Below are 17316 nucleotides of genomic sequence, written 5' to 3' on the forward strand. Positions count from 1 at the left end.
AGGTGGTTGCATTCCATGATGCAGGGAGCAGAAGTCACTAGGCCAGTTAAGAATGTTGACTGGGGGAATTCCCTGGCGGTCCAGTGGTTAGAGCCGCCAGCGCTTTCCCTGGTGGCCCAGGTTCAATCCCTGGTAGGGGAGCTAAGATCCTGCAAGCCGAGCGGTGTGGCCAGAAAAAAAAAAGAGAATGTTGACTGGAACTGGCACACATTACTTCCCCTATATCCTGTTGATCAAAGTAGTCACAGGGACCACCTAGATACGAGGGGGTGGTGAGATAGATTCTACCTCTTGAAGCAGTGGCGAGGTCACTGCAGAAGAGCATGGGGAACGGGAGGTATGGTTGCATACACCTTTGAAAAATTCAGTCTGCCACAGTTAGAAAACTGAGTCTCAGAAGTTGTTCAAAAAACACAAACATCTTAGATTGCCTATCATGTATCATGAGCTTTCGCAGTCATAATCCTAAAAATAATCATATGAGTTTGGTTAGTGGGTGATAGTATGCTGATTTTTTGTTTTAGTTTTATTTATTTATTTATTTATGGCTGTGTTGGGTCTTCGTTTCTGTGCGCCGGCCTTCTCTAGTTGCAGTGAGCGGGGGCCACTCACTGTCATAGCCTCTCTTGTTGCAGAGCACAGGCTCCAGATGCACAGGCTCAGTAGTTGTGGCTCACGGGCTTTGTTGCTCCGCGGCATGTGGGATCTTCCCAGACCAGGGTTCGAACCCGTGTTCCCTGCATCGGCAGGCAGACTCTCAACCGCTGCGCCACCAGGGAAGCCCTAGTATGCTGATTTTAAACCAAGTTCTTCAGACTTTAGGTCCAGTATGCCTGCAGGAAGATATTTTCAGTTCAATAAAATATTTATTTAGTGCCTACTTTATGATAGGCACTGTGGCAGAGAAGCTGGGGACACAAAGATGAACAAGATCTGGTTTCTACTTCAGAGATCTCAGACTGCAGTTAGGAAAGGGAAAAAAAATGCTACAATGTGATAACAACTATTCTAAATTATTCTTGGCAAGGTGGGAGAAAAGTTGAAGGTGGAGCTGGGCCATTAAAGATGAGTAGAGCTTTGCCAGGAAAACAGGAATAGGAAGGTGTTATGTTTGGAAGAGATGGGAGTATATGAAAGCTATCAGTTCTGTCTTAATGTAGACTAAAATAACCTGAGACAAACATTCAGGAATGGTGGATAAAGTTGTGGTGGTTTTTTTCTTTTTCTTTAATGCACAGCTGAGCTTCCAAGAAAGGGACACAAAAGATGCAAAGGTATTGAAAACGGGAGCAGAAGGCAAAACAGCTGATGCAGTTATTGAAGGGAGAGGAGAATATAACCTAAGGACTTGGGTTTTAATGCTGACAAGAGACAAGATTGTGGCCCCATGCAGAAAGCTGGAACTGAGACCTCCAGTTAAAGCTGGGACCCAGAAAGAGCAACAGCAAAAGGGGGAAACTATCAAAAATTCACACAGTTGGCAAAAGGAGAAAGCAAAGAAATTTGAATGCTTGGGCTTGTGGGGTCAGGATGCTCCTGAGAATTTTCTCAATTTCTGAGCCCACACTTCATGTGAATCTGAGAACCTGAATGTATACTTCCTGTGTGGTCTGGGAAACAACACACCTCCAACCCCATCCCCAGGTAAGAACTTGCAGGAAAACTGATTTCAGATCAGTTATCTATAGGACTGCTCTGGAAAGACCTGTACATGACGATGCAGACAATGTGGGATTCTTATACTACCACCAGCACCCCCCACCAAATAAAAAAGTTCCAAAAGATTTCCTCAAACCTGCAGCACATATAACTAACAAAATACAAGTATCCAGAGTATGAATAATTTTTAAAATGACAAAGCCCAATAGCAAGAAAAGGAGAGGGGGAGGGAGCAAAGGATATGCATAGGTAATTCCTGGAGGGTGTATGCCAATGGATAATCAATAAAAAGGTGATCATCCTTACTGGAAATCCATGATATGTAAATTAAAATGAACAGAAACCCCTTGACACCAACAGAATGAGGAAATGTTGCTGGTGAGAGTACATTGACATAACTGCTTTGGAAAAGCAACTTAACAACTAGTAAAGCTAAATATTAGTAATTGGTCTTTTATAGAAACTAGTACAAGGATACTCATTGCATTGCTGTTAATAAGAGGGAAAAAGCGGAAGAGACTCAGTGATCTTTCACTAGAGGAATGGAATAAATTGATTTACTCATGTAATTGGAATATTATACAGCAATTAAAATGAAGAGCTAAGTTTTCCTATTAATATGGATCTATTAGTCTGAACCAGTAGGACATATATATATTTATGTATAAATTTTTTTTTTTTTTTTTTTTTTTTTTTTTGTGGTACACGGGCCTCTCACTGCTGTGGCCTCTTCCGTTAAGGAGCACAGGCTTAGGACGCTCAGGCCCAGTGGGCATGGCTCACGGGCCCAGCTGCTCCGGGGCACGTGGGATCTTCCCCGTCCAGGGCACGAACCCGTGTCCCCTGCATCGGCAGGCGGACTCTCAACCACTGCGCCACCAGGGAAGCCCTATGTATAAATTTTTTAAAAATGTATTATAGGGAATCGGTTCATATGGTTTTGGAGGCTGAGAAATCTCAGGATCTGCAGTCAGCAAGCTGGAGATCCAGGAAGGCTGATGGTATAGTTCCAATCTGAGTCCAAAAGCCTGACAACCAGGAAAGCCGGTGGTGTAAGTCACAGTCCAACTCCATAGGCAGGAGAAGACCAGTGTCCAGCTCAAAGACAGTCAAGTAGACAGAAAGACTGCCCTCTTACTCCATCTTTTTTTAAAAATTAAAGTATTGTTGATTTATATTATATCAGCTTCAGGTATATATTTTTTAGATTCCACATATAAGTGCCAACATAGAGTATTTGTCTTTCTCTACCTTATTTCACTTAGCATAATACCCTCCAAGTCCATCTGTGTTGTTGCAAATGGCAAATTTTCATTCTTTATGGCTGAGTAATATTCCATTTTATATATATATATATATATACACACACACACACACACACACACACACACCACATTTTCTTTATGCATTCATCTGTTGATGGACACATTAGTTGCTTCCATATCTTGGCTACTTTAAATAATGCTGCTATGAACATTGGGGTACATATATCTTTTCGAATTAGTGTTTTCATTTTCTTCAGGTATATACCCAGGAGTGGAATTGTTGGATCATATGTTATTTCCATTTTTAGTTTTTTGAGGAACCTCCATACTGTTTTCCATAATGGCTGCACCAATTTACATTCCCACCAACAGTGTACTAGGGGTCCCTTTTCTCCACATCCTTGCCAACATTTGTTATTTGTGGACTTTTTTTTGTGGACTTTTTGATGATAGTCATTCCGACAGGTGTGAGATGATATCTCACTGTGGTTTTGATTTGCATTTCCCTAATGATTAGCACTATTGAGCATCGTGTGCCTGTTGGCCATCTGTGTGTCTTCTTTGGAAAAATGTCTATTTGGGTCTTCTGTCCATTGGGTTGTTTTTTTACATTGAGTTGTATGAGCTTACTCCACCTTTTTGTTCTATTCAGGCTGTTAATGGATTGGATAAGGCCCAACCCCATTGGGGAAGGCAATCTGCTTTACTCAGTGTACAGATTCAAATATTAATCTCATCCAGAAACACCCTCTCAGGTGTACCAGGAATACTATTTAACCTTCTGTCTGGGCCTTCAGTGGCCACGTCGACACATAAAATCAACCAGTGTGAAGGATAAATATCAGAAACATAATGTTGAATGAAAAAGGCAAGTTACAAAAGAATATGTCCCGTTTGATGCAATTAACATTACTTTTTTTTTTTTTGCGGTACACGGGCCCAGCCGCTCCGTGGCATGTGGGATCTTCCCGGACCGGGGCACGAACCCGTGTCCCCTGCGTCGGCAGGCGGACTCACAACCACTGCGTCACCAGGGAAGCCCAACAGTACTTTTTAAACCCAAAAATATATTTAGGGTACTTACGTAGTAGACATACAGAAACATACAGCAACTGCACGATGGATAGTGCTTATCTTTATGGAGTGGGGGGGTGTGGATTTGGTATGAAATTTTATTTCTGGTGCTCTTCAGTAAGTTTGGAATAATTCATCATTTTAAAAAACTTTTTAAATGTAAAAACAAGTATGTGGCATTTTCAGGGAACTCTGATCTGTTGCAGTTGGATCAAAGTGGCAGGAGATAAGAATAAGAAGGTTGCTTGGGGCCAGATTGTGAAGAACCTTGACTATCAGGCCAAAGAGCTAAATTTTAGCTGGTAGGTCATGGGAGCCACAAAGTTTTAAAGCAGTAAGATGAGTCTTCTAAAAGCAGTTGTAGAGAGGGTTTTCCTAGGACTTGGAACGTAACCTAAGAGAGGTAAAGAAAATGGCTTTTTAAAAAAGGGGCCTATGAATTGGCGTAGGGCAGTACACAGTAGGGTTATCTGTACCACCTTCACCTCAGCCGTCGGCATACAATGCTGTTTTTTCTTCTAGTTCAGCAAGGTCTCTCATAGGGCAGGTCTCACCAAAAAGAGTTCAGCCGCAAGCCCTAAGCCTATAAAAGTAGTTTTGGGATCTGCTTTCGCTCAACTGACTTCTATGAAAGACTTTTAGGAAACAATATAAAACTTTCTAGCAGCAACATGGCTTTGCTGGGAATAATTTATTATAAGGAATTGTGGCTCGTGCAGTTATGGAGGTATTCCTTGTGGCTGGTCTCTTTCCTTCATTGTCCTCTCTCTCCAATAAGGTTCTTAGGACAAGCTATAACCCTGCTACCAAAGCTGATCCTGACTAACACAGGGTGGGGAGAGCTATGGTGTCCCAAGCTTTGCCCATTAGTCCTTCTCTCCTGAGTCTTTGGCCTCTGAATAGTTGAAGAGACCAGCAAAAAGAGAATTCAATCAGCATATATTTCTTTCTGTACATGTAAACACATTGAAAATGGTAGAAAAAATACACCAAACTGTTAACACAGGCAATTTCTGAGTAGAGAAATGGGAAGGGGTGTTGGGGTGGGACAGAGTGACAAGGGGCACTTTTATTTATCTGTATTTTAAAATATTTTCCATTGAAAATATATTCATGTATTGAGTCCTGACCTTAAGGAGTTACAAACTAGTAGATATGATATAAATGAACACAATTTTTTTTCTTAAACAAAAAGCAAAAAACCTGTTGAAGCAAGTGTGGCAATATGTTCAAAACAATTAAAACAGGAATAAGTATATGGGTTTTATTTCTAAATTCCCTCAGCTTTTGTATATGTTTGTAACTCAAAAAATATTTTTGTTATAAAAGCTATATATGCTCATGGTAAAAATATGTTAAGTACATGACATCTCCATTCACCCTAATCATTATTAACAGTTTGGTATATAGCCTTCTAGAACCACTTGTCAGATAACCAAATGTATACAAGTGTGTTTCTTTTAAAACAAAAATGAGATTATACCATACATATTCTGCTGGTTTTGACTGATAACATTCCATTTTATGGGTATACCGTTATTCATTAACTAATTCTTGAGCTTATTTAAGGCTCTTTACTATTAACATAATACTGCAAATAATAACCTTGTACGAAAATATTATACAGTTGTGTGACTGTTTCTAAGGGCAAGAGTCCTAGCAGTGAAATAACTAGGTAAGAGGGTGTAGACGCTTTAAATTTTTGATAGAAAAAGACTATACAAACTTGTATTGCCATTAACGAGAGATTGCCCTGTATTATTTAAGTATTAAAAGTGCTGTGAAAGGGGTGGTTGTTATGGAGTACAAGAGGTCTTAAATATCATGATAGGGAATTTGACCTTGACCCAGTAGCCAGTGGTTCTCATCTCTATAAAAAGCCCAATACCATTTTTTTTTTCTCTTGCAAAGGCATTTAAGGGCATACATTTCCTGACATGATCTTGGGCTGTGTCCTGCAGTTTTATATGAAATACTTTGTTTTATTGCTTTAAAGAAGGTAAGAAATTTCAATTTTGGTCTTTCTCTTTGATTTGAGGGTTGCCCAGGAATATTTCATTTCCACGTAGTTGAGAATATCATTATTTATTTATAATTTTATTGGATGTGGTCAGAGCATACAGTCTGTAAAATTCCCACAATCTGTAAAATTCCTCCTTTTAAATTTGTTAAAAAATTGTTTTAAATAGTCAATCAGTGTTTATAAGTGAACTATATTCACAGATCTATTCTATACTTATTATATATACACACACGTGTGTATAAGGTTTGTTGTTTGTATTTTCCATTTCTTCTCAGTCCTTACTTTATTCTTCTAGTGCTGTTCAGTCTGAACAAAGTAAGATAGACGCTCAACATAATTGTATTTTTAACCTGTTCTCCTGTATTCCTAAGAATTTTTGCTTTAGTTTTTTTCGTTGCTTTGTTTGTTGCAAATTTATGATAACCACCCTTCATAATTTATGTCTTTTTATATTACCAGATGATCTCTTTATTCCATTTAGTGTTTGTTAACCTTTCTTAATATTACCATTCTTGCTTTACATTCGTTTGCATTTCTGGTATGTCTTACCCATCTATTTTCAACTTCTCTTTATTAGTGAGCATGTTTATTAGAAACTATATATACTTTGGATTTGCTTTTTTAGCCCAGTCTATTAGATTTTGTCTTTTAATGGGAGAATTCAGTCTGTTGATATTTAGTGTAATAACCGATGAACTTAATTATATTTCTTCATCTTAATTTGACAGCAAATAAGTCTATTCTTCTTTATTAAATATAGTTCATGCTCAGTAAATACTAAACAATTGCTTGAGTTTAGGTTTTAACAAGCTTTTTTGAAATGACAGTAGGTGCTCCAAGTGAAAATGAGGTAGGAAAGGAGTGAACCTAGGCAGGGAGTAAGACTGAACGGATATATATTGGCATGTTACATATTATCTACTCTGAGTTCTCCAGAGAATCGGAACCAGTACATTAGAGAGAGAATAAGAGTGAGGGCAAGAGAGACTGATTTATTTCAGGGAATTGGCTAACACAGTTGTAGGGACTGGGAGGTCTGAAATTTAGAGCAGGCCGGCAGGCTGAAAATGCAGTGAAGAGTTGTTGCAGTCCAAGATCCACAGGCTGGAAACTCAGGTAGGGGTTCTATGTTACAGTCTTAATGCCAAATTCCTTCTTTGTTAACTCTGTCTTTGCTTTCAAGGCCTCAACTGATTGGGTGAGGCCCATCCATATTATGGAGGACAATGTGCTTTACTCCAAGTTGGCTGATATGTTAATTACACCTAAAAAATACCTTCAAAGCAACATGCAGACTGATGTTTGACGAAACAACTGGGCACCATAGCCTAGCCAAGTTGAAACAAAATTAACCATCACCTCAACACCATAGCAAAAGCTGACCAAATATGAATGGATTATTTCTAAACCAGGTGGTTACAAATATTTGTAACACTCCCTTTACTATCCTTAAATGCAATTAACATTTAACTTATCTACTGTACACATAATTTTTAAAAATCACCATAATGTTCTAATAGTAATATAAAGGATATGTTTTAAGAATTATAATAAAATTATTTCCACATATAAATATTGGGCATAGTTATACTAGCACTCAGATGCTTGCACTTCTGTACATTCACCATGAATACAGTGGCTACAAATGCAGACTGATACTATCGTGTTGTGTCAGAGATTCAAATGCCAGGAACAGACTCTGCCGTCAATGGCATGGTTTTTTGAAATGGTGAACAAAAGTTCTAAATAAACTACACTACAATCTCCCCTCCATTTATACAGTAATTGCATGCCTAGAGGATTCAGAGTACACTAAAAACTGTACAAAAAATACTTCATATTTATAGGTAAAAGAGGTTATAGGCTCAGCTAATTATAAATTTTTTCACTTGAATATTTATAGGGACATTTGATAGTTGTGCAGGACTTGGGACAGTATGTTGTGTAAGACTATCCCAGACATTGTGAGAATTCTGGCATCCTTGGCCTCCACCTACCAGACGCCAGAGATGCTTCCCAATCATTGTGACAATCAAAACACTTTCACCTCTGTTGTGTGTGTGGGGTGCCACTTCTGCTGAGAACTACTGTAGTAAATAATAGGAAGCTATCAAAAGTATTTTTTCTCCCCTCAACTTTTTGAGAAATTGGAAAAAGAAAAGAGAGAAAAACATTAAGAATGCTGTGTGCGCTCATATTTGCAATACCCCAAATTAATACCTCTAACATTTTGTCTTACTTCAAATCTTATTTTTAAAAGAAATAAAAAATTAGAGACCTGTGACATTGTGATATAATAAATATATAATTGGTCTTAGTCCCAGGTTCTTGGCACAGAGCTTCTAAGACCCTTGGGAATCTCCAGAGTGATATATCTTTTTTTTTGCTAATGAGGTTACTCTTGGTGGGCCCCTAGATAGTTTCAGGTTGGGAGCTGGTTGCCAGAGGAACAAGACAAGGCAGATTAGAAGGCTGGAACTTTCAGCCCCACATTCCCGATCTCCTGGGAGGGGAGAGGTGCTGGGGATTGGGTTAATCAGTGAATGGCTGATGATTTAATCATGCTTATATAATGGAACCTCCATTAAAACTCTAAACAGTGAGGTTCAGAGCTTCTGGGTGGAACACATAGAGATGCTGATACAGGGTTGTTCCCGAGTGGTATCCTTTATAATAAACAACTAGTAATAATACATAGTTTCTCTGAGTTCAGTCACGTGAGCCATCACAGCAAACCTGAGGAGGAGGTCGTGGGAACGGATCTGTAGCTGTCAGGCAAAGTGTGGGTAACCTGGGGACCCCACTACTTGTGAATGACTGAGCCCTTAACCTGTGGTGTCTGCCCTAACTCCACGTAGCTTAGTGGCAGAACTGAACTGCAGGACATAGTTGGTGTCTGGAGAGTTGGAGAATTGTTTGGTGTGGGAAAAACATATTTGGTGGTAGAAGTGTTGTGAGTAGAGGAAACAGTTTCCATTTAAGACCCCCTATAACCTCTGCCCTCTTCCACCTCACCTCATCCCCAATGTAACGACTACTATTGTCCTTTCAATCTATTTTTTATACTTTTATAATCACATATGTATCCATAGCAACATAGAATATGAATTTCCCCATGGGTTTGTGATGTATCCTCTATCATATTCAATTTCTCACAGATACACTGATCTGTGTCTGAGTTTATTATTCTGTGCCATTGATCTGTTTGTCTGCTCCTGCACTAGTACAACATTTAGATTACCATTAGCTTTCTACTATGTCTTGATATCTGGTAACCCCAACCCATCTTGTTTCTTTTCAAAACTGTCTTAGATACCTGTGCTTTTAAAGATTTTTTTAGAGAAAAAGTGGTGTCTTCTATAGATACTTGGCCCAGCATGGGAGCGTGAAGAGTCAGAGAAACCCCTTAGGAAAAAGAGGATAGAAAGGATGTTCCATTTAGAGAGAAAGAAAGAACAGGCATGGAGACAAGAAACAACGTGCAACCACACAGGTCATTTGATTTTACAGAACACAAAGGGTGAGGTAGGAACATAAGGTGGGTCAAGTCTTAAGGACCTCATGCACCACACCAAGGAGTCTGGACTGGACCTTACAGGTCAGGGATTCTTAACCTATTGTCTATGGTTGAGCTTCAGAGGGGATCCAAAGCAGAATGCCATAATCGAATCTGTTCCAAATAGATGTCTCTGACAGCAATGTGGCAAATATGAGGTCAAGATTGGAACTAAGACCCCTAAAAGGCTCCTGCAAAAGTATAAGCAAGAAATGACAAGGGTAGAACTGACTGAATGGATGTTTAAATGGTAGAAATTAATAAGACAGTTACTTGGTTGGGAGTAGGGTACAGAGAATAGTGTAATGAGACTCCCATAATCCTGACTTAAATGATAGTGAAAATAAGGGAAAAAAAACAAGTAGGTCCGGGAGATATGAAGGAATGCTATTAGTCGTGGACAGGTTAGAGAGGACTATAGGATTTGAGTGGATATAGCAAGCAACTGGATATATCTGAAGCTCCAAAGGTCAACCTGGAAGATACAAATGTGGAGGTCAGCAGCAGGTATTAATAGCTGACATTTATTGCTTGTCAGGTACCGGAGTATTAATATGAATTGTCTCATTTAATCCCAGACCAATCTTCTAACTTAGAAACTACCACTTAAGCAAGTTTATGTACTGTGAAGAAGGAAGAGGGTGAGTTAGATAACTAATGGAGCAAGGCCTGGGGTTGAGAAGGGTAAGGCTGGAGGCAGGGCAGCAGTTCGGGTGCTCAGCTGTGGGCACAGGCTGGACAGGGAAGCAGTTTAGATCAAAAAGGGGGTGAAAGATTGGAAGGAAAAAAAGGAATCCAAAGATTTTGAAGTATTCAAGTTCTCGAATACAGTGAAAATGAGAATATAAGAAAGCTCCTCAAAAAGGACTGATTTTACACTGTTTGAAAGTGGCACTGGCGAGCTGAGAGAATGGTCACTTTACTGTCTGTACAGGCAAATGAGAAAGCAGAGAAGGCAGTGGAGTCCTTGGTTAACACATCAAGAGAGGATGGGAGTAAATGAATTGAGGATATAGAAATGCTGAGTTTTTAAATCATGGAAGAGGGCCTTCAGGTGAAAGGTTAAGGAATGGGGGACAAAGGTCAGAGCAGTATGTACATGAGAGAGGACAGGTGTCCAAAGGGGTTGATATTTGGGGCGATCACCAAGAATGACGTGAACAAGCAAGCCTCAAAGCTCAAAACGAAATGGTGGTGGGACTGCCCTGGCGGTCTAGTGGTTAAGACTCTGGGCTTCCGCTGCAGGGGGCATGGGTTCAAACTAAGATTCCACATGCCACTTGGCCAAAAAAAAAAATGATGGCAAGAATATCTCTTCATAGTTGGATTTTACCTTGAATGCATCGTTTTCTTTCAAATCCTCTTCACAACTCTGCAATCAGACCTGCAGGTAGATTCTTGTGCAGTGGCACAGTGAGAAATCAACCCTGATGCTAATACTATACCCACTATGCTTAGGAGATGGACTGCATTACTGTAGGCTGCCCAAAAGCCCTTCACATTTTAAGAACTATCCGCCTCCACTTTGTGCAATTTTAACAGCTGTTAAACAAGGGCCTCTGCCTCCCTGGCTCAGAAGTGCACATGTGGGGCTTCCCTGGTGGCGCAGTGGTTGAGAATCTGCCTGCCAATGCAGGGGACACGGGTTCGAGCCCTGGTCTGGGAAGATCCCACATGCCACGGAGCGACTGGGCCCGTGAGCCATGGCCGCTGAGCCTGTGTGTCTGGAGCCTGTGCTCCGCAACAAGAGAGGCCACGACAGTGAGAGGCCCGTGCACGGCGATGAAGAGTGGCCCCCGCTCGCCGCAACTAGAGAAAGCCCTCGCACAGAAACGAAGACCCTACACAGCCAAAAATATAAATAAATAAATGAATTAATTTAAAAAAAAAAAAAAAAAAAAAAGAAGTGCACATGTGGCCAAGCTGGCCAGAGAACTCCATTACCTGGACACCGTTTAATTGGTCCAGGAATGGTCACTGACCACAAAAGAGCTTTGGTCTTTACAGAGTCTTCTCAGATTTATACAAATGCTGGGACAGTCTCTTCTCTGAGATCAGGAGAGATTACTACTCCTAGAACTGTATATCCCCTACTTCATGGGTACTAAGAGCTCAAGATATGGAAATCCAGTCTGTGACTAGAAAACTGGTAGTCAAGACCCCACCTCTGTAGTCCATACCCTGTTCAAGTAAACAAAAACACCAAGACACAGACATGGCAAAATATTTAATGTCTGTAGGTGTGCCTCACCCTCCCATTCCTGTTATGATTCAATAGCCTCTCCAAACTGACTGTACCAGAGAAAACATGGGCACTTTTTCCCAGCAGAGTTCGAAAACCATTAAGGCCCTGATCCTCTTGACTCAGAAATGATTGCAGGTGAGGTCTTTCCACAACATGCCTCAGGTCTCTCTGCTCAAGGAAAAAAGCCCCCCAGTTCTACGGGACTCCTGAGGTCTTCTGTTCTTCTGCAGCCTGGCGCTGGGAGCTGCGCCGCTGGAAATAGCGGTAGACTCGGGCACTGCAGAGGTAGCCCCCGTAAACAGTGAGGAGCATCATGGAGGTGGAGAAGGTCTTGTAGCCAATGTCGGCTAGTTGCTTGGCAGTTGGCATGTTGTCCCCTACAAAGACAGACTAGATTTAGACCCAAGGATAAGGCCTCATCTGCCCAGCCCACTTACCTGTTGAAGGCCACTCTATAACTTCTCAGTTTGTCTGCACTCTATTCTGAATGGCCCCTAGACATATGCAGTCTTATACTGGAAGATATTGTTTGGGAACTCTTAAGATTCAAAAGGGCAAATAAAGTCTGCATACACAGCTGGAACCAGGTGTATCTGAATGACATTACAGCTAACACCTGACCCTCCATGTTTATGGAAAGACATGACTGGTATGGACCACCCAGAAATGTTCTTAATTGGTATATTACTTTAGGCATATATCAGTTTTTCTGGCTAGTAGGGAATTTATTGAAGTAGCCAGAGATTAAACATTAGCAGTGAATTATTCTCTGTAGGAGGATCGAATGGGAGCCTTCTGGGCAATATCCAATTTGTTTTCCCATAAAACCATCTTAGTTATGGTGCTCAGGTTCCCAGGTTAGTCTTCAAGCATCTGTTTAAGCCATAATATACTTGAAATAGTGCCAACAGTATGTTTATGTTATTTCAATTAGACATAACCTTCTACAGCATTAATCTTGAATTCCAAACATAAAACCAAGAACCTATCCCAAGGGCTAAAACAAAACTTACTGTGTCCCCAGCAAATTAACTCACATTTACATGAGATAAATTACTTCCAATTTAACTGTTCCCTGGACATTCTGAGCCAGGGAACAAGAGAAAGTTTAGAATGGGAGTCTCTCATCTTGAACGAAACGTTCCTCAATTTGGGACTATGAATGTATATTCTCAGCCTCCTCTCTGTTGAGGGAATTAAAATTAAAAGACTGACTGAAGTTAGTGAGAATAGTTTTCTTAAAAGTCAAGAATATGAAAGGAGAAAAGTTCAGGTTAGCTGGTTGAGGGGGTCAGGGGTAGGGTGTGACATCTAAGTGCTTCTCAGAGTAAGTCCCATGGGCTGAGCACTGCCTCTGAGCCAGTCCCTGAGGGTAGATCCCACACTGAACTGAGGTACAGCTTCCTTAAAGCATAATTCCAAGTGACTATTGAAAGTGACATTACATAAGGTCAGAGAAAGAAAACCAAATGGCACAGGGACAAGATGAGAAAGGGTTGTATTCAGGTTATCTGGGGTTTGAAAGGACCCCAAGCTGTGAGACAGTAAGAAAACACACACGTGCCACGGAGCAACTAAGCCCGTGTGCCACAACTACTGAGCCTGCACTCTAGAGCCCGCGTGCCTAGAGCCCGTGCTCCGCAACAAGAAGCCCTCGCACCGCAACGAAGAGTAGCCCCTGCTCACAGCAACTAGAGAAAGCCCGGGTGCAGCAACGAAGAACCCCAACGCAGCCAAAAATAAATGAAATAAATAAATTTATTTTAAAAAAACAAAAAGAACACATGTACATACAGAGCAGGACACTAAGGTAATAAACAAGCTCCCAGCAAAGAGACCTGCAGCCTTCAACCTCCCCCTCACTTATTCTTTCTCCTCCTATCCCCCATTACCCTGGCCAGATGCTAACCAGTTATAGGACCACCTCTTCTCAGGGCTGGAAGAAGAAGGACAGGATAGTACATCTTGCCTAGAAAAGTGACAGATCTACTGACAGATGAAATTTTTCTAGAACCTCATTTTCCTCACTTGTCTAATCCAACCTGAGATTTCTCCTATTTTCAAATTAACAAAAACTTTTCACAGATCCTGAGCTAAGGCAGGGCAGTGGAAAAAGAGAAGACAGATGAAGACGTTATTCTAGAAGTAGAACAAGGCTTATTAACTGAATGGGCTAGGGCAAAGCTGAAAATATCTCCAAGTTAACAACTGAGGAAACTTTATGGAGTGGGATACTGCTAATAGAAGAAAGAAGAAACAGGTGTGTGTCACTATCTGTGTATGGGGATGGTGGTGTCAATAAGCATCAGTCAAGAAGATCATGAACTGGACATGTTAAAGTTAAGATGCTCAATAAAGGGACTTCCCTGGTGGCGCAGTGGTTAAGAATCCGCCTGCCAATGCAGGGGACACGGGTTCCATCCCTGCTCCGGGAAGACCCCACATGCCACGGAGCAGCTAAGCCCATGCGCCACAACTACTGAGCCTGCGCTCTAGAGCCCGCGAGCCGCAACCACTGAGCCCCACGCGCCTAGAGCCCGTGCTCCGCAACAAGAGAAGCCACCGCAATGAGAAGCCCGCATACTGCAACGAAGAGTAGCCCCCGCTCTCTGCAACAAGAGAAAGCCCACGCGCAGCAACGAAGACCGAACGCAGCCCCCCCCCACCAAAAAAAAAACAAGAAAGAAAAGATGCTCAATACAATATTCATGTGATGATGTCTGTCAGGCACATGGATATGCAAATTTGGAACAAATCCTAGGAGAGAGGCTAGGCTGCGGATACATATGGAAGTAACAAGTGTCACTGAAACAGACGATAAAACCCAAGAGAAAGAGGCCAAGGGAACGCCAGTTTGAAGAAAGAAAACAATTACGGAAAGAAAACAGGAAATTCCAGAAACATCTGGGATGCATTTTCATTTAACTACAACAGTGGTTGAAAATCACTGCTGTATCAAGGCACTACCACTGACAGAAGTATGCTGTATCTTTGGGTGTACTGGGCCAGAATAAAAATTGGGAAACACTACTGTAAAGTTAAGTGCCATGAAAACTGGTCAGATGGGATCACTGGATGGGAACAGGTGACCAGGGCACAGGTAAACCTAGGAAAGAAGTCAATTTAATGCACTAAATTGGAACAGGCATTAAGTAAAAAGCATGGATTCTTAGCCAGAGCCCCAGCAGGCCCCATGAACCCCGTCCCGCGAGGTTCACGTGTCTATGCATTTTTCCTAGGACACAGGAAAACAGATTATTAGAAGGATCATAACTCCCTCTCACCCCAAAGATAAGAATTGATATTCTTGTGATTTGCTGGTTAAGCGAACAAGAGTGATAGGGCAGCAGCCTGAAAAGGTAACAAGGTCAAGTAAATTCTAGTTTTGTTTTGCTTATTGATAAGGAGATTTGAATATGTTTTAGAGGAGAAGAAACGTGGCTAAACTGAGGATAAAAGTGAGGTGGATGGGATGGAACAAAATCTAGGATGGCCCAGGAAAAGATGAAATTAGAAGCCCAGGTAGAAGAATTAACCTTGGAAATGAAGAAAACTTTTGAGGTTAGCAGAACATTCTCATCTGAGGGACATCCATTTTCTCAATAAAGCTCAAAGCTGGGTCTTTTATGGGGTTAGACTGAAGGTTTCAGAAAAACAGGAAAAAGACAACAAGAACCATAATGGAAATGACATAGGGGGGTGCAATCTGCAAAAACCTTTTCAGATTGTGGCTCTTTTCTCTTTTTCTGCCCCCTAAACATGGGAGGACCTCAAGGCTCAGGTCTCTCCCTCAAATGGATCCATCCACCTCAGCTTAGATTTACTCACTTATCTGTCTACCTTTTACTCGTGCTATAAAGGCTGCAGAGAATATGGCTTGTGTCTCAAAGGAGCTTATGGTCTGATGGGGATAAGCTATGCACCCAAAATTCTGTTAGACGAAGTGGAAGACGCCGGTGACCAGAAGAGAAGAGGCGTTTTGAGAGTTCAGAGACAAGGTGGAGGCTCAAGGAAAGTTAGCAGAAAGGTGGGGACGGGGGGGGGGGGGTGGGGGTGGGCAGCTGTCGTTTTAGAAGGGTGGGCAGGATTTACACCGGTATAGAAGAGGGAGGGGGAGAGCATTCCAGGAATTGAAAGCAGCAAAGGAGCGGATCCAGTTAATCGATAAGCAGGAAGGGCGCCTGGGAAAGCTGCATTTCATGGCGCTTGCAGTCAGCGGACTGCAAGATAAGGAAGGGTCAGAGCTACTGGAGTCAGAGCGTGGAGGGCCGAGACGCGCGGTGGCAGTCACGGTGTGACAGGAACCTACGGCCGCAAGGAGCTTGCTGGGCTGGAAGCGGCGCAGATCGCGGCACAGGGTACGCGGTAACCTCAAGGGCGCCGAAGACTGGTCGTGGGAGGATGCGGAAAGCAAAGGCCGGCCCGAGCGGGCGCGCCTCTGCGGACAGGCGGCCCAGGCTCGGGCCTGGCAGACGGCGTACCTGGATGCTGCCGCTCCCTCCCTTCCGACCGAGGCCTCCTGCCTGCGCGACCTCCTAGCTCAGCCGGAAGCAGCACCCGGGTCCAGAAGAGTGAGGGTACCGCCCAGGGACAACCCTGAACGCTGAGGCGCTATCGGTGCGGAACGCCACCCTTCCTCTCACCCCCTCGCTCCGCTAAAGCTCTAGGATTCCGCTCCCGACGCGACGTGCGGCCCCTCGCGCCAGACGCAGCATAACCCCGCCCACCGAGACGAGAGCCCGCGCCGGCTGCAGCTCCGACTGGTTGCTGCCTTTGAACTTCCGGCTTCCGGGTCAGCCACCCTTACTACGCATCCTCAGACGAGCCTTCCTCTCGGAGAGGCCCGTTGGTTTCTGGGGGTTGTAGTCATTCTCCGTTGAGAAAGGGTCTTTGGCGACCCAAACTCTGGAACGGGAACTTTTAGGATACTCAGTCACCACAGAAGAGAGCCGGCCAATCCCCAGCCTGCGGCGCGGTGACGTCTCCGGTAGCTGGGTAGCTTCTCTCGGAGTCCGCCCTCTGGAGGGGGCTGCGCGGCCCCTACAGCCTGGAGCTGCCCTCTTACCCTGGGCAGGCCTTCAGCCGAGCTCAGGAACCCGACCCGCCCTGCGAGGCCTGGACCGCCGAGGATTGCGGCAGGTTTGGCCATGGCCGCGGAGTAGGCGCGAGGGTCGAATCTCCGTAATGTTTCTGTCCCGTATGTGACCTCCCCGCTTGCAGGCGGCTTGATAAAGCCCCAAAGAAACGCCGGGAAGGGGTTGGGAGGGGGAGCCATTGGGGGAAGGGGGACTGCGTGGGCACCCCTGCAAGGGGCCGAGAGTGGCTGGGATGATCGAGGAAGGATTTCTTTTCCTTTTTTCGTTTTTCCTCCGGCATGAGTGAAAACATGTACATGCAGTGATACACCCCACTGCATACGCCCTACCACATGCACTTAAGCGCCCTTCCCTAATTTGTTTCTGCAAAAACCGCGCTTTATTAGGTAGACAGGCCT

The 17316-nt window shown here is 43.0% G+C and overlaps 1 protein-coding gene across 1 annotated transcript; it reads right to left on the reverse strand.

Moving 5' to 3' along the window:
* Positions 1-11792: 11792 nt before the first annotated feature.
* On the reverse strand, positions 11793-16351 carry COX14 (cytochrome c oxidase assembly factor COX14). Its single transcript, XM_065888261.1, has 2 exons — positions 16304-16351; positions 11793-12199 (listed from the first exon to the last, which is right to left on the reverse strand). Exon 2 carries the CDS (start codon positions 12189-12191, stop codon positions 12018-12020), a length of 174 nt encoding a protein of 57 aa, XP_065744333.1. The 5' UTR covers positions 12192-12199; positions 16304-16351; the 3' UTR covers positions 11793-12017.
* Positions 16352-17316: the final 965 nt, after the last annotated feature.

This window comes from Phocoena phocoena, chromosome 11 (genome assembly GCF_963924675.1).
Source record: "Phocoena phocoena chromosome 11, mPhoPho1.1, whole genome shotgun sequence".
NCBI lineage: Eukaryota > Metazoa > Chordata > Mammalia > Artiodactyla > Phocoenidae > Phocoena > Phocoena phocoena.